Source organism: Mytilus trossulus, chromosome 1 (genome assembly GCF_036588685.1).
Source record: "Mytilus trossulus isolate FHL-02 chromosome 1, PNRI_Mtr1.1.1.hap1, whole genome shotgun sequence".
Lineage (NCBI taxonomy): Eukaryota > Metazoa > Mollusca > Bivalvia > Mytilida > Mytilidae > Mytilus > Mytilus trossulus.
The window spans coordinates 51,647,606-51,670,147 of NC_086373.1; the positions used below are offsets into that span (position 1 = coordinate 51,647,606).

General features: G+C 34.3%; 2 protein-coding genes across 2 annotated transcripts in view; both read left to right on the forward strand.

Annotated features, from left to right (window-relative positions):
* LOC134727030 (metallothionein 20-II-like) overlaps positions 1–22,542 on the forward strand; it is a 108,924-nt gene that overhangs the window by 47,253 nt on the left and 39,129 nt on the right. The window lies entirely within an intron of this gene.
* LOC134687309 (uncharacterized) lies at positions 134–21,423 on the forward strand. Its single transcript, XM_063547493.1, has 7 exons — positions 134–196; positions 504–692; positions 1,054–1,181; positions 1,912–1,914; positions 19,830–19,974; positions 20,337–20,516; positions 20,917–21,423. The coding sequence occupies exons 1-7, from the start codon at positions 134–136 to the stop codon at positions 21,421–21,423; spliced, it is 1,215 nt and encodes a 404-aa protein (XP_063403563.1).

Sequence of the window (22,542 nt, forward strand, 5' to 3'; positions counted from 1 at the left end):
AAGACCTTTATATTTTTATTTTTGATTGCAGAAACCGAAGAATGACCACATCCTCTAGCGCTGCACCAAGCGTAACAAGACCATCAACTGCCCTGCTACTGTTATTCAAGATGGTGACAACTTCAAACCCGGTATGAAAGAGCATGTCCACCCAGCAGAACCAGGGTCTGCGATAGCTGTCATGATAAAGAAAGAGGTATGTTTGTTATCTATACATATTAATGAAATTGTCTCCATCAAGAACCCTCAATAAAATTTGTAAGCGGACAGCTGTATAACTTTTTTTTCAAAAGACAAAAACAACAGCTAGATGCCTTTTTTGTATTGTTCTTTTGTAATTGATTATGTTTTATTGCCTTACTTGTTATCGTCTCTCTCACGCATGAAATTAAAATATACACGTTTATATATAAAATAATAGAAATTCTGAAAGTTAATTCAATGAATAAGTTTAGTTGTTATCGTCTCTATATTGCCAATATTCATTATCTTTTTTTTTACAGATCAAAGCTAAAGCCAGAGATGCTGTGTTTGGACAGTCATCTAAGACCATTGTTACATCAGTGCTTCGACAACATGCAGATATAGATGCTCCAGAGCCAAGCAGACCAAACCCATCTAGCCTTCAGCGGACGTGTAACAGGGTAACAGCTAGCTTGACACCAGATGACCCAAAAGATCTTGACTTTGAGGTATGAATTTTATGAACTTGTTAAAATATAACATAAGTATGACCAAAGGTAACTTGATATTATATATAAGATGTGGCATGATTGCCAATGAGACAGTCCTCCAAAAGAGACCAAAATGACACAGAAATTAACAATTATAGGTATCCGTACGGAGTTCAACATTTCTATTTATATAAAAAAAAAAAAAGAAGTAAAAAAACACGTAACACATAAAAAAAATAACCACTGAGTAAGACACAGAAAACAGTTATTGAGATTGTGTATATGTTAATGGGACAGCAACATGGTATCGAATGTGTATATATATATATGTGTGTGTGTGAGTGAGGTTAATATTATATTTTTATTTTTATTTTTGCAGCTCGATCTAGATTACCTAGACCAGAAGGCTCCAGGTTTCTACCAGAAAGATGTGGTCGTGGGTAATAACAGACATCTGATATTCTACACCGATCGCCAGCTCCAACTTTTGGCCAAGGCAAAGACGTGGTACATGCACTGTAAATCTACCGGACGCGTTCAAAATTTGTATACCGATTGTTCAATATTTTAACGTCATATGTTCATGCTTAGAGACGTGTTCAAAGTTTTAACGTTTGTGTTAAAAATATTAACATGTGTGTTTAGACACAGTGTACACCGGTGTTCAAATTCTGATCTGAAAAAGAGGATAATTGTTTGTCCGGTTTTCTATCCTTCTAGTTGGCAAATTTACAAAGAAATTCATTTAAAAATATGAATGTACATGCAGGATGATGATCTTGTGAATGTTTGACAAATATAATTTTGTAATTGTGAAATATTAAACTTCCAAGCTGGCATATATGTATAGTTTATGAACTTATTTTATGGTTATTACTAGTTTTACTTGTAAGTGACATAATTATGCATATCAATGAGGCCTGTTATGATAATATCGTAATAAAAATATGTCGATGTTTATCTTATTTCATGATCCGTTCAGTTTATTAACATTACATGTTCAATCGGTGTTCAAATCGCTCGAAATTTTGAACACCTCGCGTTAAAAAAAATATACCAGGGTACCAAATACCGGAAACAAATATCGGCTGATGATTTAGGCGGTTAAACGAAGAATGGATACATATAAGGAAGAGCACTGGAAAAGGGACTTCTATCTCACATCATTCTAACTATACAAATCCTTGCTCACATGGACACGAAAGAAGTGAGTAACAAGTTAGGATAATCTCCATAGGTAGTTCGATGGCTTCCTTGTCATTTTCTCATGTCAGATATATATTTGTCAAATATTCATAACTGTCATATCCAAATTTTCAATATTCAACATAAAAGACGAATTAAAGAACAGTATTTAACGTAAATAACTGCAAGCTTTGTTCTGGTGATTTTCTAAACTGATGAATACTCAGTCTGTTACCGTCTGTCTGTTTAAATACAGAATAGATTGACACGTATATTAGCTGAACACTAAGTGTTGAGAACTCTAACATCAAGTGTTCAAAAATGAACCACAAAGGCATTAAAAAATGAACACCACACATTCAATTGATGAACACTAAGTGTTAAGAACTCTAACATCAAGCGTTCAAAAATGAAACACAAAGGCATTAAAAAATGAACACTACACATTCAACTGATGAACACTAAGTGTTAAGAACTTTAACATCAAGCGTTCAAAAATGAAACACAAAGGCATTAAAAAATGAACACCACACATTCAATTGATGAACACTAGTGTAAACATATGGAACACCATTTTTGACTTAGAAAATTAAAGAACAGTATTTAACGTAAATAACTGCAAGCTTTGTTCTGGTGATTTTCTAAACTGATGAATACTCAGTCTGTTACCGTCTGTCTGTTTAAATACAGAATAGATTGACACGTATATTAGCTGAACACTAAGTGTTGAGAACTTTAACATCAAGTGTTCAAAACTGAACCACAAAGGCATTAAAAAATGAACACCACACATTCAATTGATGAACACTAAGTGTTAAGAACTCTAACATCAAGCGTTCAAAAATGAAACACAAAGGCATTAAAAAATGAACACTACACATTCAACTGATGAACACTAAGTGTTAAGAACTTTAACATCAAGCGTTCAAAAATGAAACACAAAGGCATTAAAAAATGGCTATTGGTACTTTACGGAACGGAACGGAACGGAACAGAATTTCATTTAAGGTATCCAAAGGGGGCATTTATCAAAATTTCGAAAAATCTTTAAAACAAAACAAACTTTAAAATTTCTGTGTTTTACGGTTTTCCATATACAAATAACACAAATGTACTATAATCTCATCTTCACAGGTGAAATGTGCAATAATGTATAACATCGGGAACTATTCTGTAAATGAATATGTCGGATTGTCCTGATAAATTATCATGAAATTAACGCATTTGCAAGTCATGCATTATGATATCTAGACTGACCTCACGTCGTCCTTTCCGACGATGATTAGAAACATTGGTTCTGATTTTAACTTTTTAAATTTATTATTCCGTTCCGTTCCGTTCCGTTCCGTTCCGTTCCGCAAAGTACCAATTGCTCTGAGGAATTGGTATTTAACGGAATCGAACGGAACCAGACATTTATAATGTAATAAAAGCAGTATGATATAAAAAAAATGTGTCTGACACCCCTTTTTGCACGAGAAATAAGTGTTTTAGATAGCATTCCCGACCAGATAAATAATTAAGAATTTAAAACAAAGGCAGCTTAGACAAAAAGTCTTACTCCTTCCATTGGTAATTATATTTTTTTAAAGAGGCCTTCCACCTCTCGTGCCGACGAGGATTAGAAACAGTAATCAATTTGAATCTGATTTAAACTTTTTAATTTATTATTCCGTTCCGTTCCGTTCCGCAAAGTACCAATTGCTCTGAGGAATTGGTATTTAACGGAATCGAACGGAACCAGACATTTATAATGTAATAAAAGCAGTATGATAAAAAAATGTGTCTGACACCCCTTTTTGCAGAAGAAATAAGTGTTTTAGATAGCATTCCCGACCAGATAAATAATTAAGAATTTAACACAAAGGCCGGATAGACAAAAAGTCTTACTTCTTCCATTGGTAATTATATTTTTTAAAAGAGGCCTTCCACCTTTCGTTCCGACGATGATTAGAAACAGTGATCAAGTTGAATCTGATTTAAACTTTTTAATTTATTATTCCGTTCCGTTCCGTTCCGCAAAGTACCAATTGCTCTGAGGAATTGGTATTTCACGGAATCGAACGGAACCAGACATTTATAATGAAATAAAAGTAGTATGATAAAAAAAAAATGTGTCTGACACCCCTTTTTGCAGAAGAAATAAGTGTTTTAGATAGCATTTCCGACCAGATAAATAATTAAGAATTTAAAACAAAGGCAGCTTAGACAAAAAGTCTTACTCCTTCCATTGGTAATTATATTTTTTAAAAGAGGCCTTCCACCTCTCGTGCCGACGAGGATTAGAAACAGTAATCAAGTTGAATCTGATTTAAACTTTTTAATTTATTATTCCGTTCCGTTCCGTTCCGCAAAGTACCAATTGCTCTGAGGAATTGGTATTTAACGGAATCGAACGGAACCAGACATTTATAATGTAATAAAAGCAGTATGATAAAAAAAAATGTGTCTGACACCCCTTTTTGCAAAAGAAATAAGTGTTTTAGATAGCATTCCCGACCAGATAAATAATTAAGAATTTAAAACAAAGGCAGATTAGACAAAAAGTCTTACTCCTTCCATTGGTAATTATATTTTTTTAAAAGAGGCCTTCCACCTCTCGTGCCGACGAGGATTAGAAATAGTAATCAAGTTAAATCTGATTTAAACTTTTTAATTTATTATTCCGTTCCGTTCCGTTCCGCAAAGTACCAATTGCTCTGAGGAATTGGTATTTAACGGAATCGAACGGAACCAGACATTTATAATGTAATAAAAGCAGTATGATAAAAAAAATGTGTCTGACACCCCTTTTTGCAGAAGAAATAAGTGTTTTAGATAGCATTCCCGACCAGATAAATAATAAAGAATTTAACACAAAGGCCGGATAGACAAAAAGTCTTACTTCTTCCATTGGTTATTATATTTTTTAAAAGAGGCCTTCCACCTCTCGTGCCGACGAGGATTAGAAACAGTAATCAAGTTGAATCTGATTTAAACTTTTTAATTTATTATTCCGTTCCGTTCCGTTCCGCAAAGTACCAATTGCTCTGAGGAATTGGTATTTAACGGAATCGAACGGAACCAGACATTTATAATGTAATAAAAGCAGTATGATAAAAAAAAATGTGTCTGACACCCCTTTTTGCAGAAGAAATAAGTGTTTTAGATAGCATTCCCGACCAGATAAATAATTAGGAATTTAAAACAAAGGCAGCTTAGACAAAAACAAAAAATCTTACTCCTTCCATTGGTAATTATATTTTTTAAAAGAGGCCTTCCACCTCTCGTGCCGACGAGGATTAGAAACAGTAATCAAGTTGAATCTGATTTAAACTTTTTAATTTATTATTCCGTTCCGTTCCGCAAAGTACCAATTGCTCTGAGGAATTGGTATTTAACGGAATCGAACGGAAACAGACATCTATAATGTAATAAAAGCAGTATGATAAAAAAATTGTCTGACACCTCTTTTTGCATGAGTGGGATGTGTTTTAGATAGCATTTTCGACTTGATCAATAATAAAAAATTTAACACAAAGGCAGGTTACACAAAAAGTCTTTCTCCTTCCATCGGTAATTATATTTTTTAAAAGAAGCCTTCCACCTCTCGTTCCGACGATGATTAGAAACAGTAATCAAGTTGAATCTGATTTAAACTTTTTAATTTATTATTCCGTTCCGTTCCGTTCCGCAAAGTACCAATTGCTCTGAGGAATTGGTATTTAACGGAATCGAACGGAAACAGACATCTATAATGTAATAAAAGCAGTATGATAAAAAAAATTGTCTGACACCTCTTTTTGCATGAGTGGGATGTGTTTTAGATAGCATTTTCGACCAGATCAATAATAAAAAATTTAACACAAAGGCAGGTTACACAAAAAGTCTTTCTCCTTCCATCGGTAATTATATTTTAAAAAAGAGGCCTCCAACAGCCCGTTCCGACGATGATTAGAGACAGTGACCAAGTTGATTCTGATTTAAACTTTTTAATTTATTATTTCGTTCCGTTCCGTTCCGCAAAGTACCAATTGCTCTGAGGAATTGGTATTTAACGGAATCGAACGGAAACAGACATCTATAATGTAATAAAAACCTGTTCTTTATATTCCATTTAAATTTTCTATTTGTAGACTGCTTCGGATTTATATTGCTCTTATGGGACCCGAGATAAAGGGGGCCAATGGGGGGGGGGCCTGAAAAAATATATTTGTTTTTTATTTCAAGTCCGATTTTGATGAGTTTTTTTACATTAAATTCCTGATAAAAAGCCATGGATGCCTGCCGGGCATTTTTCACATTGCACGTTCCGCAAAGTACCAATTGGTCTGAGGAATTGGTATTTAACGGAATCGAACGGAAACAGACATCTACAAATGTAATAAAATCAGTATGATAAAAAAAGGCTGACACTTCTTTTTTTGAATGAGTGGTAATTGTTTTATATAGCATTCTCGACCTGATCATTAATAAATAATTAAACACAAATGCAGGTTACCCAAAATCCATCCATTCCTTATTATATTTTAAAATTTTCGGGAAATAAAATTATGAAATGGGCAAAAAAATGTTGTCGTTAATTATTAAAGTTCGGAATGAGTTGCTACATTTGTATGTCTAAAGTAATGTTGATCCTCTTGGAATTCATTTGAATGTAAGTTTTAAATTGTGCTAATGAATATCATGCATGTGTATTTAAGTTAAAAAAAAAATGAAAAAAAATGTCTTGAATAAAAACAAAGCTCTCGTCAATTATACCCGGCGTCATTATATACAGTGGTTACAAATGAAAATATCAAAATCAACCTTTTATTAAATTAGAAGTCCGCAACTTTGACAATATACAGTGCGAATGACATAAGCTTTTGATGTAGAAATACAAGTGTACTTAAACTATGACAGTGTCCATTTTTTAATTACTGTAACGGTTATTGGGTTCGGGATTGTGTACTTGTTTTTATGTTATTCGTTCTATAAATAAAGTTTGAGTACTGCAGACGTCTTTTTGTCACAGCCAAGCTTTTTGTAGATCTCTGTTATTTGTGGTGCCAAATAGGACCCACGTTGCTTGAGAAATGTTTCAGGCATCACACTGGTGTCAGAAGTGTCGACTATTGTGAATTTATTCGACTGAGAAGTTTGGAAATTCATCGGAAAGTTGCCAGTTTGGAAAACCACGTGAGTCGACGATTGGGCGATCCAGAAGCGGATCCCCGTCAATCACAACCCAAACATAACTATTCCGGTGAGATCGTATGATTTTTATACTTTAAATACTGAAAATTGTTTTAATTTTACAAAAAATTTAGCTGACGAAAATTTGCATTTGAAAAAAAATAATTCCGGTGGCTCCGACCTCGTCACCAAATTACCGGACATACAAAAACATTTTTATTTTTTATTTTTTATTTTATTTTAGTCAAGATTTGCATTTTGTATCATAATAATTTGCATATTTTTAGACTGTTTCATGTAATACGTGTTTTTTAAGTATTACAGATCGAATTTAGAAAATAAAGGACTTATGAGTGAAACTGTTCTACACAACTATCTCAGGTCTATTCCACTCGTCATCACACAACAGACAAAATATTAATTTTCACCTGCTAAGAGACGGGCTTCATCCTAAAAGAATATGGGCACAAACGTGGTTTAGAAGATTACCACTTGACATATGCCAAGAGTATTGGTTAGATAGGGAATCATTTTCAGTACACGTCGATCCACAGGATTGAAAATTACAATCTTTTATAAATTGCAATTTAATAATAAACATGAATGACGATACAGTAGTAGAGACGGGTTCTGATCGAAAAGTCAGCGAAGATTCCCCGCCAAATGGTGATCAGTTGGGCATAAAAATGCTTAACGTGTTAGAAAGAATGGGGAACGACATGGGAACCTTGGCTGACACCATGACATATGTTTAGAAAACAGGATGAGGTTTCTGCCAATACAATGCAGCTACTCTACCAACAAAGTAGAAGTATAGAAGAATTGAACAATACGTTTTTGCAGAACCGGGAGACATCGAAATCCGACATTAAGAGCACAGGAACTAATACTTCCGGTTACACAGTTGACGATTTTTCTGGGTCTTCTATTTGTCCAAAGTATGGATTATATGATGGAAATAATGAACACCTAGACCCTAAGTTAGGTGAAAACAAACCAGTTGACAGTTTTCAGGTTGACCAAGAGAACAGTCACAGACAATCTCTGTTCGGTCAAGATAGCAAGCCGAAATCGGTTTTACAGTTCGGTCGTGGGAACAGTCCCAGACCACCTTCATTTAGTTTAGATAATCAACCAATAGGATATTTGCAGTTCGGTCGAGGGAACAGTCCCAGGCCATCGTCCCAGAATACAGATGATGACATACAGAACGGAAGTTTGCAGTTTGGTCGCGGGAACAGTCCCAGACCAAATGCAAATTCACACACACCATTGTCATCAACACAAAGGGATACAACAACACAGAATTTAGATGATGACAGACAGAACGGGAGTTTGCAGTTTGGTCGCGGGAACAGTCCCAGACTAAATGCTAATTCACACACACCATTGTCATCAACACCAAGGGATACCACAACACTCCCCCCTTTTAAACCGTTGTTAAGCACTATAGAAAGATGGGAGTCTAGGTCGAGTTCTATGAACACAAATAATAGACAAGATTTGATAAGAAACATACAACCTTCGTTTTCTAGTGATATTGAAGCTATGCACAGTAGTAACAATACACAGCAGACAAGACAAAAAGTACCAAATAGTGACGTTCCGCACCAAAAACTTCCAACATTCGACGGGAAGGATGATTATGAGGGGTTTATTATCCCATTCAACAGGGAAGCTAGGAGAAACGAATGGACAGAGGAGGAAAAGTTAGATAGGTACATTGAATGCCTGCGAGGACAGGCGAGTAAATTTATGACCGCAATTCCTCGACAGGAAAGAGATACTTTTGAATCCAATTCGCGTCACATGGAAAACAGGTTCAACCGAAAAGAGCCCCCATCCACTGCACGAAAAAAACTATCTGATTTAAGACAACACAATGAAAAGAATGAAGAGTTTGCTGAAGAAGTAAGACGATTAGTCTCAAGAGCATACTCAACAAGTAGTATCGAGTTACAAGAGGAACTTGCAGCGGAACACTTTTTGAAGGGCCACAAGAACGCCAAAATAGCATATGAAGCTTTAAACCACCAACCTTAGACTGTATCTTCAACACTAGATATTGTTGTACAACTACAACACAATTATCATGCTACGTTGGGCAGGGATGTTGATTATAATACAAAACAAAGGACCAGACGCGTTACGTGGAAAGATGAAAAGGAAAAGAGTACTGACCAATATGAAGGGATGGACAGCGTTAGGCAGTTGGTAAATTCATTTCGGAAACCAGATAATCAAACATTACTGAATGAAATCAAAGCACTAAGAGATCTTTTAGAAAGGGCCATGCTGCATGATTCAAAACCAGCTACCTTGACAGCACAGTCAACGGGATGTTATTTTTGTGGCGATAAAAGCCATTTCAAACGTGATTGTCCAAACAGATCACGATCCCCCAGCCGTATGAGAAGACAAGATACTGGTGCTGATTGTGAAAGGAGATATATTATCAAATTGGCAGAGGACAAGATTTACTCATTCCAATTCAAGTCAATGGCAATAAGGTCGATGCTATTGTTGATACAGGAGCAGATGTAACGGTACTTTCAAGATCCTTTGCAAATTGTATTGGTTTGAGCGGTACTACCGGTATAAAAGCTTGCTTATTGAATGCAGAAAATGGGAAAGAAATGGAGGCTGACATGAATATTGTTGCAAAGCTTCAACTGGGTAAAAAGGAGATAATTTGGAAAGTATGCATTGTCCCCATAAGAGATGATATTTTGATTGGAATAGACTTACTGAAAGAAGTAGATGGTATCATAATGGCCAAATAAGGTGATCTGCTGATAAATAATGAGCTGATACCAGGACGGTATCGAACAGAAAATGATTGCCAAATATCAAGAGTGACGGCTGAAATGGAACCCACTTTAGATACTTTAAAGCCCATGGACGAGACAGATGTATATGGAGGAGTTGAAAGTCTAAAAGAAAGTATTGTTGATGTTTTAGACCCAGCTTCCTTACAAGACAATAACAACACTGGGTCGGTTTTAGTGGAAACTCGCCTACAGGATAATCTTGAAAAAGATAATGTTTCAGACATGGACGAGGTAAGTGCGATTGGTTCAAATGTGCCACATGAGCCGAGGACACAGGCTCCAGACTCAGGTGGGTTTGAGAACAATAATATTAAGCTATCGCAAGAATTTGTTGTCGAAATTTCAGATGCTTATGATGCGGCTAACGACGATAAATCTGATAGTTCAAAGAAAGAGAATTCACTATTTGAAGACTATATCATATGTTCATTAGAACAGACGATACAAAGTTTAGATTCGGGCAAGAATTCAACCAAACAAGATGATGAATCAGAACAGAAGGAGATTATATCACGTGATTCAGGGACACTGAGTCCAGTCTCAAGTGGTAGTAAGACCCATGCAAACGTAACCAAGAAGATAGGGTCTCTCAATGATGCCTTAAATCCAAAGATTTCACCCAAGATGGATGACAGTTCAGATTCCAGTGAGTCGAGGACACAGGCTCCAGACTTACCTGGGAATCATCAGATGACAAAAGAAAAGCACCCACCTAAAATCAGTCGATATGGACGCAAAATAAACCAACCCTTACGTTTCATAGATTGACAAAAACATTTGTGCAAAAAAATAAGAGATATTCTTATTGAGAACTGTCTGTTTATAAAGAAAAGGGGGGATAGTGTAACGGTTATTAGGTTCGGGATTGTGTACTTGTTTTTATGTTGTTCGTTCTATAAATAAAGTTTGAGTACTGCAGACGTCTCTTTGTCACAGCCAAGCTTTTTGTAGATCTCTGCTATTTGTGGTGCCAAATAGGACCCACGTTGCTTAAGAAGTGTTTCAAGCATCACATTACATTGTGTTAAACTCGCACGTCAATCTTTTGTCTGTCAAGTTTTGATCACTGTTTCTAATCATCTTCGGAAGGCCCCTTTTTTAATTTATAATTACCAATGGAAGTAGAAAGACCTTTTGTCTAACCTGTCTTTGTGTTATTTTTTATACGTCCGTCAATTTTGACGGGACGTATTATGGTATACAAATGTCCAGTGTCCGTCCGTCCGTCCGCCCGTCTGTCCGTCTGTCCGGTGTAAACATGTCGCACCGTAACTTGAGAACAACTTATCCAAATTTCATGAAACTTAACATAGTTGTTTCTTATGATGGTCAAATGATCTGTATACTCTTTTGTGAAAATAAGATTACAACTTTTTGAGTTACGGCACTTTGTAACTAAAACAGGGGTGTGTTTTTTTCACATGTCGCACCGTATCTCAAAAACGATTCTTGATTATGGCTTTAAACTTTAAATACTTCTTAGTTATATTAATCTTAATATCTGTATACTTTTTGGTGATGATTCAAAATTTAATTTTTGAGTTATTGAGTATTTTGTAAAAAAGGGGGAGGTTTTTTTTTGTGAAAATCAGATTACTACTTTTTGAGTTACGGCACTTTGTAACTAAAACAGGGGTGTGTTTTTTTCACATGTCGCACCATATCTCAAAAACGATTTATGATTATTACTTAAAACTTTACACATGTCTTTGTTATATTAATTTTAAGATCTGTATACGTTTTGGTGATGATTCAAAATTTCATTTTTGAGTTATTGAGTATTTTGTAAAAAAAAGGGGGGTTTACATGTCGCACCATATCTCAAAAACGATTTATGATTATTGCTTAAAACTTTACACATGTCTTTTTTATATTAATCTTAAGATCTGTATACGTTTTGGTGATGATTCAAAATTTCATTTTTGAGTTATTGAGTATTTTGTAAAAAAAAAAGGGGGGGGTTTCCATGTCGCACCATATCTCAAAAACGATTTATGATTATTGCTTAAAACTTTACACACTTCTTTATATTAATCTAAAGATCTGTATACTTTTTGGTGATGATTCATTTTTATATTTTCGAGTTATTGAGTTTTTTGTAAAAAAAGAGTTTTTTTTCTCACATGTTGCGCTGTATCTCTATTGCTTAAAACTTAACAGGCTAATGTTGCGTCGGGTTTCCAAATACATCTTGTACAATGATGAATCTTCCTATTGAGCGGGAATAAGGAAGGAGTCAGGATATACTAAGCATGACATCCTGTACAACCCTGTGTTATTCAAAAAAGATTTATGTTTTTTCACAAGACGACGGGCGTATCATGCGCTCATGGCGCAGCTGTTTATTTAAATATTGATCAAGTCGAAATGCTATCTAAAACACTTACCACTCATTCAAAAAAGAAGGGTCTGACTTGTTTTTATCATACTGCTTTTATTACATTATAATGCCGGTTTCCGTTCGATTCCGTTAAATACCAATTCCTCAGAGCAATTGGTACTTTGCGGAACGGAACGGAACGGAATAATAAATTAAAAAGTTTAAATCAGATTCAACTTGATTACTGTTTCTAATCCTCGTCGGCACGAGAGGTGGAAGGCCTCTTTTAAAAAATATAATTACCAATGGAAGGAGTAAGATTTTTTGTTTTTGTCTAAGCTGCCTTTGTTTTAAATTCTTAATTATTTATCTGGTCGGGAATGCTATATAAAACACTTATTTCTTCTGCAAAAAGGGGTGTCAGACACATTTTTTTTTATCATACTACTTTTATTTCATTATAAATGTCTGGTTCCGTTCGATTCCGTTAAATACCAATTCCTCAGAGCAATTGGTAATTTGCGGAACGGAACGGAACGGAATAATACATTAAAAAGTTTAAATCAGATTCAACTTGATCACTGTTTCTAATCCTCGTCGGAACGAAAAGTGGAAGGCCTCTTTTAAAAAATATAATTACCAATGGAAGGAGTAAGACTTTTTGTCTATCCGGCCTTTGTGTTAAATTCTTTATTATTTATCTGGTCGGGAATGCTATCTAAAACACTTATTTCTTCTGCAAAAAGGGGTGTCAGACACACTTTTTTTATCATACTGCTTTTATTACATTATAAATGTCTGGTTCCGTTCGATTCCGTTAAATACCAATTCCTCAGAGCAATTGGTACTTTGCGGAACGGAACGGAACGGAATAATAAACTAGAATTGCCATTGCAAGCAATAGCGGATGTCACCCTTCCCTTATTGCCCCTAAGCGGCAGCCATCTCAAAACAATTTAACAGTAAATTAAGCAGATCTATAAATTGCAATATATCTTTCTGTAAATTTTCAGTACATTTAGAGCATTGTTAAAAGTTTCATATTTCTACTGTTTCCATGGCAACGGCAGCCATTTTGAAAATTCCAAAGTCGAAAGTCTCATTTGTACATGTTAGTTAACAATACTATTAAGTTTCATTAAGTTTGGAGCATTTTGAAATTTTTTGACATTTTTGCAGTTTCTATGGCAACGGTGGCCATTTTGGAAATTCCAACTTCAAAAATCTCATGCAGACCTGACAGTCAACAATCATATTAAGTTTCATCAATTTTGAAGCATTTTGAAATTTTTGAAATATTTGATCCTGTATCCATGGTAACATAGTAGTTCCAATGATTGTAAAAATCATTCAAAACCTGTATATAGTGGACAACTACATTGTATAGAAATTTTATGATTTTAAGTTCAAGCATATCAAAGTTATTTACCAAACCCAGACATTTTTGGAGCATTTTGACAGCCATTTTTTATGGTCTTAGACCCTACTGCAATCCGAAATTTTGTGTTCCACCTTATAGTGAACTATCATTAAGATTGGTCCCATTTCACTCCAAAAAACCTACCGGACAAAATAGGTGGAAGTATAATAATAATAATAATACAGAAAAAGAAACAGAGGAAAAGCAATATGTCACCCGACATTGTCGATCGGGAGACATAATTAAAAAGTTTAAATCAGATTCAACTTGATTACTGTTTCTAATCCTTGTCGGCACGAGAGGTGGAAGGCCTCTTTTAAAAAATATAATTACCAATGGAAGGAGTAAGACTTTTTGTCTAAGCTGCCTTTGTTTTAAATTCTTAATTATTTATCTGGTCGGGAATGCTATATAAAACACTTATTTCTTCTGCAAAAAGGGGTGTCAGACACATTTTTTTTTATCATACTGCTTTTATTACATTATAAATGTCTGGTTCCGTTCGATTCCGTTAAATACCAATTCCTCAGAGCAATTGGTACTTTGCGGAACGGAACGGAACGGAATAATAAATTAAAAAGTTTAAATCAGATTCAACTTGATTACTGTTTCTAATCCTCGTCGGCACGAGAGGTGGGAGGCCTCTTTTAAAAAATATAATTACCATTGGAAGGAGTAAGATTTTTTGTTTTTGTCTAAGCTGCCTTGGTTTTAAATTCTTAATTATTTATCTGGTCGGGAATGCTATCTAAAACACTTATTTCTTCTGCAAAAAGGGGTGTCAGACAAATTTTTTTTTTATCATACTGCTTTTATTACATTATAAATGTCTGGTTCCGTTCGAATCCGTTAAATACCAATTCCTCAGAGCAATTGGTACTTTGCGGAACGGAACGGAATAATAAATTAAAAAGTTTAAATCAGATTCAACTTGATTACTGTTTCTAATCCTCGTCGGCACGAGAGGTGGAAGGCCTCTTTTAAAAAATATAATTACCATTGGAAGGAGTAAGATTTTTTGTTTTTGTCTAAGCTGCCTTGGTTTTAAATTCTTAATTATTTATCTGGTCGGGAATGCTATCTAAAACACTTATTTCTTCTGCAAAAAGGGGTGTCAGACACATTTTTTTTTATCATACTGCTTTTATTACATTATAAATGTCTGGTTCCGTTCGATTCCGTTAAATACCAATTCCTCAGAGCAATTGGTACTTTGCGGAACGGAACGGAACGGAATAATAAATTAAAAAGTTTAAATCAGATTCAACTTGATTACTGTTTCTAATCCTCGTCGGCACGAGAGGTGGAAGGCCTCTTTTAAAAAATATAATTACCATTGGAAGGAGTAAGATTTTTTGTTTTTGTCTAAGCTGCCTTGGTTTTAAATTCTTAATTATTTATCTGGTCGGGAATGCTATCTAAAACACTTATTTCTTCTGCAAAAAGGGGTGTCAGACACATTTTTTTTTATCATACTGCTTTTATTACATTATAAATGTCTGGTTCCGTTCGATTCCGTTAAATACCAATTCCTCAGAGCAATTGGTACTTTGCGGAACGGAACGGAACGGAATAATAAATTAAAAAGTTTAAATCAGATTCAATTTGATTACTGTTTCTAATCCTCGTCGGCACGAGAGGTGGAAGGCCTCTTTTAAAAAATATAATTACCAAAGGAAGGAGTAAGATTTTTTGTTTTTGTCTAAGCTGCCTTTGTTTTAAATTCTTAATTATTTATCTGGTCGGGAATGCTATATAAAACACTTATTTCTTCTGCAAAAAGGGGTGTCAGACACATTTTTTTTTATCATACTACTTTTATTTCATTATAAATGTCTGGTTCCGTTCGAATCCGTTAAATACCAATTCCTCAGAGCAATTGGTACTTTGCGGAACGGAACGGAACGGAATAATAAATTAAAAAGTTTAAATCAGATTCAACTTGATCACTGTTTCTAATCCTCGTCGGAACGAAAGGTGGAAGGCCTCTTTTAAAAAATATAATTACCAATGGAAGAAGTAAGACTTTTTGTCTATCCGGCCTTTGTGTTAAATTCTTTATTATTTATCTGGTCGGGAATGCTATCTAAAACACTTATTTCTTCTGCAAAAAGGGGTGTCAGACACATTTTTTTTATCATACTGCTTTTATTACATTATAAATGTCTGGTTCCGTTCGATTCCGTTAAATACCAATTCCTCAGAGCAATTGGTACTTTGCGGAACGGAACGGAACGGAATAATAAATTAAAAAGTTTAAATCAGATTCAACTTGATTACTATTTCTAATCCTCGTCGGCACGAGAGGTGGAAGGCCTCTTTTAAAAAATACAATTACCAATGGAAGGAGTAAGACTTTTTGTCTAAGCTGCCTTTGTTTTAAATTCTTAATTATTTATCTGGTCGGGAATGCTATCTAAAACACTTATTTCTTTTGCAAAAAGGGGTGTCAGACACATTTTTTTTATCATACTGCTTTTATTACATTATAAATGTCTGGTTCCGTTCGATTCCGTTAAATACCAATTCCTCAGAGCAATTGGTACTTTGCGGAACGGAACGGAACGGAATAATAAATTAAAAAGTTTAAATCAGATTCAACTTGATTACTGTTTCTAATCCTCGTCGGCACGAGAGGTGGAAGGCCTCTTTTAAAAAATATAATTACCAATGGAAGGAGTAAGACTTTTTGTCTAAGCTGCCTTTGTTTTAAATTCTTAATTATTTATCTGGTCGGGAATGCTATCTAAAACACTTATTTCTTCTGCAAAAAGGGGTGTCAGACACATTTTTTTTTTATCATACTACTTTTATTTCATTATAAATGTCTGGTTCCGTTCGAATCCGTTAAATACCAATTCCTCAGAGCAATTGGTACTTTGCGGAACGGAACGGAACGGAATAATAAATTAAAAAGTTTAAATCAGATTCAACTTGATCACTGTTTCTAATCCTCGTCGGAACGAAAGGTGGAAGGCCTCTTTTAAAAAATATAATTACCAATGGAAGAAGTAAGACTTTTTGTCTATCCGGCCTTTGTGTTAAATTCTTTATTATTTATCTGGTCGGGAATGCTATCTAAAACACTTATTTCTTCTGCAAAAAGGGGTGTCAGACACAATTTTTTTATCATACTGCTTTTATTACATTATAAATGTCTGGTTCCGTTCGATTCCGTTAAATACCAATTCCTCAGAGCAATTGGTACTTTGCGGAACGGAACGGAACGGAATAATAAATTAAAAAGTTTAAATCAGATTCAACTTGATTACTATTTCTAATCCTCGTCGGCACGAGAGGTGGAAGGCCTCTTTTAAAAAATACAATTACCAATGGAAGGAGTAAGACTTTTTGTCTAAGCTGCCTTTGTTTTAAATTCTTAATTATTTATCTGGTCGGGAATGCTATCTAAAACACTTATTTCTTTTGCAAAAAGGGGTGTCAGACACATTTTTTTTTATCATACTGCTTTTATTACATTATAAATGTCTGGTTCCGTTCGATTCCGTTAAATACCAATTCCTCAGAGCAATTGGTACTTTGCGGAACGGAACGGAACGGAATAATAAATTAAAAAGTTTAAATCAGATTCAACTTGATTACTGTTTCTAATCCTCGTCGGCACGAGAGGTGGAAGGCTTCTTTTAAAAAATATAATTACCAATGGAAGGAGTAAGACTTTTTGTCTAAGCTGCCTTTGTTTTAAATTCTTAATTATTTATCTGGTCGGGAATGCTATCTAAAACACTTATTTCTTCTGCAAAAAGGGGTGTCAGACACATTTTTTTTTATCATACTACTTTTATTTCATTAAAAATGTCTGGTTCCGTTCGATTCCGTTAAATACCAATTCCTCAGAGCAATTGGTACTTTGCGGAACGGAACGGAACGGAATAATAAATTAAAAAGTTTAAATCAGATTCAACTTGATCACTGTTTCTAATCATCGTCGGAACGAAAGGTGGAAGGCCTCTTTTAAAAAATATAATTACCAATGGAAGAAGTAAGACTTTTTGTCTATCCGGCCTTTGTGTTAAATTCTTAATTATTTATCTGGTCGGGAATGCTATCTAAAACACTTATTTCTTCTGCAAAAAGGGGTGTCAGACACATTTTTTTTTTATCATACTGCTTTTATTACATTATAAATGTCTGGTTCCGTTCGATTCCGTTAAATACCAATTCCTCAGAGCAATTGGTACTTTGCGGAACGGAACGGAACGGAATAATAAATTAAAAAGTTTAAATCAGATTCAACTTGATTACTGTTTCTAATCCTCGTCGGCACGAGAGGTGGAAGGCCTCTTTTAAAAAATATAATTACCAATGGAAGGAGTAAGACTTTTTGTCTAAGCTGCCTTTGTTTTAAATTCTTAATTATTTATCTGGTCGGGAATGCTATCTAAAACACTTCTTTCTCGTGCAAAAAGGGGTGTCAGACACATTTTTTTATATCATACTGCTTTTATTACATTATAAATGTCTGGTTCCGTTCGATTCCGTTAAATACCAATTGCTCAGAGAAATTGGTACTTTGCGGAACGGAACGGAACGGAATAATAAATTTAAAAAGTTAAAATCAGAACCAATGTTTCTAATCATCGTCGGAAAGGACGACGTGAGGTCATTCTAGATATCATAATGCATGACTTGCAAATGCGTTAATTTCATGATAATTTATCAGGACAATCCGACATATTCATTTACAGAATAGTTCCCGATGTTATACATTATTGCACATTTCACCTGTGAAGATGAGATTATAGTACATTTGTGTTATTTGTATATGGAAAACCGTAAAACACAGAAATTTTAAAGTTTGTTTTGTTTGTAAGATTTTTCGAAATTTTGATAAATGCCCCCTTTGGATACCTTAAATGAAATTCTGTTCCGTTCCGTTCCGTTCCGTTCCGTACCGTAAAGTACCAATAGCCTTAAAAAATGAACACTACACATTCAATTGATGAACACTAGTGTAAACATATGGAACACCATTTTTGACTTAGAAAATGCATTTTTTTTATTTGCAGGAATCGTTAGATTGGAATGTTTGAATTAGAAACCGGTAGCCAATAAGCCCACGAAGGTCATTTCTGCATGCTATAAAGTGTTGGAAAAAAGAAAGATGTCATAAAGGTATGACAATATATGTATATTAATAGCTTATGTAGGTGTATCATTTCTATATCTGTATACCTTAGGTCAAGAAATCGACTTATGTAATTTATAATGTCAAAACTTGCAATTCGCTGCCACAGAATATCAATTTGTACTCTAGTATATATCGAAATTAAAGCACAACAACTATTGCATAATTTGATGCTTTATGAAAAACTCGCTTCTATTAATTTCAACTTTTATTTTGCAGGATATATAGGCTCATAGACATTTCTTGTTGTGGAGAATTTTGATATTGAAGTTGATGATAACAGATAAAATGCCACCCAGTTGATAGCTTTAAGTAAAGATGCACTGAAAAGTTGAGCGTACATTGTGTGTGATCGTACAAGAACTGTTGGAATTTGCAAACTTTTAAACTTTCATTGTGACAAATGTCTATGTCATAAACTATCTACTTATCACATTGACATGCTTTTTTGGTTAGGATACACATGATGTAGCAACTAAATCTTGTCATGTAGAAGAAAATAATTATTTGTGATATATTTAAGTCGGTTAAAAAACATTATGTATGTGATTTCATTGACTGTTACTTGTGAAGTTATTCTTGTGTACTTTTCTTACATATATGCTCATTTGATTATATAAAGAATTACTTGTTACAATATGTTTAATTGTTGTATTTTGCCTGATTCTTTCTTTCCTGATAGTTTTTATAACAGTTTAATTAAGTTTAGTACTTATGGAAAATTATGTACGCTTAACAATAGAACATGTTCCACATTTGAACACCATCATTTTGAACACCTATGTCAACTGTTCTGAATCTTAACATTTTGGGTTTTGAACATGTTCGGTGTGTTCAAAAAGTGTTACATGGCTGTTGAACGCGTCAACGTATTAAGATTTTGAACATTCGAACACGTTAAATCGTTAAACACTAATGTTAAGGTCTTTAACATCAAGTGTTCAAAAATGAAACACAAAGGCATTAAAAACTGAACACCACACATTCAATTGATGAACACTAGTGTAAAGATTTGGAACACCATTACACGTTCAAAAAGTGTAACAAAAAAGCGTTCAAGCAGTGTTCTATTTATTAACACTTAGATTTACAGTGTGGACGGTACCTTCCGTATCGTCAACGCACCATGGATGCAGATGTTTTCCATCCACGCCTTTGTCCGGTCTGGTGACAGCATGAAACAAGTGCCTCTGGTATTTTGTTTCATGTCTGGCAAGAGTCAAGAAGATTACTATCAGGTATATTCATAGGTTGTTAATGATAATTATAATAATGAGTTACCAATTATTACTTTATTGATAAGCATAAGTTTTCATCACTAAATGTAAAGGTTAGGACATACGTCAACGAACAAATGTTATTATAATGATATAATTTGTGGATACATTTATTTTTTAATGAATTTGATAGAAAAAGATCAAAATACACAGAAAAAAAATATGTATTATACTAAAAAGAGAGAAAGATTAATTTTGACAAAAAATGATAGTCAAAATTTGAAGAAATATTCAAATGAACAATAGGCAAAAGACAATATTTATTAGCAATGTAATGGTTATGTCATACAAACATAAATTATATTTTTTATTAATTATTTCAGGTTCTCAGGGCTATTGATCGTCGTCTTCCAGAACACCTGAAGCTACAAGGTATGGTGGTCGACTTTGAAGCAGGTCTGTGGCAAGCTCTCCGCCAAAGGTTTCCTGGCACACCAATCCAAGGCTGTGCTTTCCATTGGGCTCAAGCAGTCTTCAGGAAGATCCAGGAAAATGGCTTACAGGTATTGTTTCTGTAATTTAAATTAGATAAGATATTGTGATTTAATTAAAATCAAAGACTATTATACAGATTCAATAACAGAAATTGGGATATACCTTCATGAAACAGTATCTGAACCAGACAAATCAGCAGATCAACTCAACCAAAAACCATAAAAAGTAGAACATTTAAATGTTCCGAATATTTACTTATTGATAATTATTGTGCTGATGAATATACATGTTCATCTATATTAATTAATGTATGAAATAAAACTCATAATGGTAACGAATTTATGGTTCTGATTCTGCCTGGAATTAAATGTAAATGAGTTTTTTTTACTCAATACTTATATGTGGACAAATCATGTACAAATTTAAAAAAAAAACATTCAGTTAAAAATATTCTTTTAACATTTTCAGTCCGCCTACAACAAGAAGGATGCAGTATATACATACTTGAGACAGGTGATGGCCTTACCGTTCCTCCCACCAGAGCATATCCCAGACACCTTCCGTCAGCTAGACGAGAAAGCCGACCATCCAGGTGTCCAGAAGGTAATGGACTACATCTACAAGACGTGGATACGCAACAGTGTGTTTGACATTGACTACTGGTGTGTTTTCATGTCCTCCATCCGTACCAACAATGATGTCGAGGGGTGGCAAAACAGTGTCAACACCAGAGTATGCACCAGAGGACCAGTGCCTTTCTATTCCTTAGTTACCGAACTGTTTAAGGAAGCGTCTGATATTCCTCTACAGCTGAAGTTAGTGTCTGAAGGCAAGCTCCAAAGGTACCAGCGCAAACAGAGTAGACAGACCCAGGGCCGTCTTTTTGCTTTGTGGGACGAGTACTGCAACAACAGCATCTCCGCGTCTAGACTCCTTATGGAGTGTGCCAGTGTTTACGGACCACCACCAAAGTGACTGAGTGTTAAGGCTTATAGTGCTTGTATATATGTTATGTTATGATTTTAGTATTTAACCTTTGTGTTCATACCTATAGTATGCTTTTGACCTAGTTTATTATGTTTATTACAACCCTGAACCATGCTTTTAGTGGTTCATTTTGTGCTGTGTATTATGTGTTGTATTGTTATAAATGTTTTGTTTGTCGGTTAAAAATATACTTTGCCGACTCTACATACAGCTTATTTATTATTATTTATTATTATTTATTATTTATTACATTTATTACATGTATGCATAAACTGTTGAATATAATATATAATAGATATAATAAATAAATATTATTAATATTCTACATGTGTTTTATTGATTTTGGATACAATGGTAACAGAATTATGGATTACATTAAAACTAGTACATGCACATTCCAAGTACATGTGTGGTGAAATCTATATAGTCAGAATGTTCATTGTTTCAGAAAAAAGAATTCACACAAATAATACACCTATCAAAAGGAATATACCCCTTAATAAGATACACATCAAAGATTTGTCTGGGTGCCGAACAAATAACTAAAAGGAATAAACCACTTAATAATATTAGATACATATTCAAAGATTTGTCTGGGTGCCGAACTAATAACTAAAAGGAATAAACCACTTAATAAGATACATATTCAAAGAAACAATGTACAATATTGACAATAATGTTATAAATAGTGCAGGAGACAAATAAATAACACTCAAACATAACTGCTGAACACGCAAAATGCCCTCATACATAAACAGTGCCAGGAAATTTTAATTTTTGGTTCACTATATATAGATCAAAGATATATAATTTATAAGGTGCCGATTTGTCTATGTTAGGTGCCGATTTGTCTTTCACGGGTGCCGATTTGTCTTTGGTAGGTGCCGATTTGTCCGGGTACCGATTTGTCTGGGTGCCGAACTGTCTAGAATTCATATTAGAATATATGTCGTTTATTCCGTTCATAAATCGTCGTTGCGTACCGCTATTCGACTTTGTACAAAAAGGTCTTTTCAACCATATTATCCTAAATACATTCATATATCGTTATACTACCTACGACTGTTGTCTTATTTGTTGTTCGGTGAAATTTTGTAAGTTCAATAA